The sequence below is a fragment of the Sardina pilchardus genome, chromosome 13, assembly GCF_963854185.1.
Source record: "Sardina pilchardus chromosome 13, fSarPil1.1, whole genome shotgun sequence".
Taxonomy (NCBI): Eukaryota; Metazoa; Chordata; class Actinopteri; order Clupeiformes; family Clupeidae; genus Sardina; species Sardina pilchardus.
The window spans coordinates 27,170,156-27,172,655 of NC_085006.1; the positions used below are offsets into that span (position 1 = coordinate 27,170,156).

Sequence of the window (2,500 nt, forward strand, 5' to 3'; positions counted from 1 at the left end):
TAAATATCTGGATTTATCTGGATGGCTTTATCTGGATGGCTACTGTACTGTACGTGGTGTGATAGGCGGAGGGCAGGAGTGGTAAGGCTCAGGAGATACATGCTGTTCATCATCTACAGTAGGAGCAGCCTCCCCGGATGAGAACTGCCCCCCCCCCCTCTCTCTCTCTCTCTCTCCCTCTTCTCTCTCTCTCTCCCCCTCTCTCTCTCTCTGTCTCTCTCCTGACTGCAGACAGACGAGAGGAGTTGAGCTTTGCTCCCACAGTTGGAAAGAAAATGGAGAGAAATAGCCTTGCCGTTTCGACAAGTAATGACCAGTCATTATTTATAAGCGGTCGGGCACGGGCTGGCTGGCTAACCTCACACAAATGCACACAACCACACACACACACACACACACAAACACACACACACGCACACACACACACACACACACACACACACACACACACACACACACACACACACACACACACACACACACACACACACACACACACACACACACACACACACACACACACACACACACACACACAGTAATATGCATATGCATTATTGCTCAACTCATTCATACTACAGTATATACCACTCTTGGATCTAGACAAACTAGATAACCAAAAACAGATGACCTACTGATTAAGAATAAGACATTGTTCAATAATGACCTAACAAATGTGTAATGATGCTTAACACAGATCTTGCTGAAAACTATACATGGGATATACAGGGATTTTGGCTTTCAGGTGAAATTTCAGGAATAACCTTTAGAAGTGAACATAATGTGACCTTCTCTTAACCTTTAAATGCGCATGTCCAACAGTTCAATGTTTCAGTACTTTCTGTACTGAAACATTTAATTTCACTCGAAAGCCAGATATCCCTAACTTTATCTGAGTAGTGCATATTAGTTATGTATTAATGGTTACTGTTTCCTAAAGTATTGCCATTGCCAAGAATTGGCAAATCAGGGGTTTTCTCAACCACAGTTTTGAATCTGAATTTGGGGAATTTATTCCAATGACGCTTATCACAATAACGAAATGGCGCATTACTTTGTATTTGCATTTCCGAAATGCAGAAATGAAACCAAAAAGACCTTAAAATCATGAAATGGGAACCACCATCTTTTTTTTTTTTTTTTTTTAACTATTATTTTGCTTTTTTTCAGTTTCTCACAGACTAATAGACACAAATTGAGGCAATAAACCATAAGCATGAACCCCACATATGAAGCCATCTGTGCTGGGCATGACTGGGGAGTTTTGATTGATGCTACAGTAAGTAATTCATCAGTAAAGGAGTTCATTTGGAGCATTTGTTAGTGTCTTCCTTGCTATAAGCGAATTCTCCCCTAATGATGATGTTCTCTATACCCATACAATAACACAGCCGCTCGTAATCACAGCACAGCTATACTGTGTGCTGCCACATGCTGGGAGAACAGCGGTGTCTCTTTTCCTCACTGCCACTGAAGTCATCATGCTATCACAAAGTCAAGGTGAGTTGGGATAATCAGGAGGGGAAAGGCACCTCTGCATCCGTTGACAGAGACTGATTGCCGGGGATGTTGATGTAATGATCTGAAATGATATCTGGACCACCCAGGAGTGATGTGAGGGATGGGACAGCTCATGGGGCACCTGCTGTATTCACTTGTACTCTTTATCAAAGTGTCAAACTGACATCACTGAAAATGACTTGATGAGGTCACTCGGGGTTGGCTCGTTATCGCTAAGGAAGGAGACACATTGTCACCGGACAGCTACTCTATATCTTTAATGAGAGGTCTGAAAACGTAAGGAGACAGGTTGTCTAACACAAGCAGGTCTATGCTATATCATGCTATATCATATCTATAAGAATTAGACTGTCCTATCATGGGATATAATGCTACGCCTTATTGTTGATATCTGTGTCTTAGTGTGAAGCGCTTTGAGTGTCCGCTAGAAAGTAAACATACCGTACCTTACCTAAACCATGTTACAGTATACCATGCTATACCATGTTATGTCATGCTAGTATACCATTCTGCACCATGCTATATTATGGTACTATGAAGGAGAGGTGCAAACGCACACCAAAATCGAGGTGCAGGCAACTGTTATAAACTTATGGAGATTACCTATAGTACCCTATAGCATTATGCTACTATACCATGCTACACCATTATGCAATGTCATGGTCTACCCTCCTGCGCCCCCTACTGTATGCTACCCACCCTCAGGAGAGATCTGTTTCCAGGGGTTGGGGGGATACATGAAGGCAGCGTTGTGGATCTGATCGTTGATGTCCTCGTCCTCGTTGAAGGGGAAGGTGCCGCTCAGGCTGACGTACATGATGACCCCGACTGACCACATGTCCAGGGAGCGGTTGTAGCCCTGGTTCAGGAGCACCTCGGGCGCCAGGTACGCGGGAGTGCCCACCACCGAGCGCCGGAACGACTTCTCGCCAATGATGCGGGCAAAGCCAAAGTCACACAGCTTCACCTGAGCCGCGGG

General features: G+C 44.3%; 1 protein-coding gene across 3 annotated transcripts in view; it reads right to left on the reverse strand.

The window, feature by feature from the left end:
- prkd2 (protein kinase D2) overlaps window positions 1–2,500 on the reverse strand; it is a 62,716-nt gene that overhangs the window by 10,116 nt on the left and 50,100 nt on the right. For all 3 annotated transcript variants that reach the window (XM_062552106.1, XM_062552105.1, XM_062552107.1), the window contains one exon: window positions 2,221–2,488. In XM_062552106.1, the coding sequence (XP_062408090.1) occupies window positions 2,221–2,488 (268 nt within the window). The remainder of the gene's footprint in view (window positions 1–2,220; window positions 2,489–2,500) is intronic.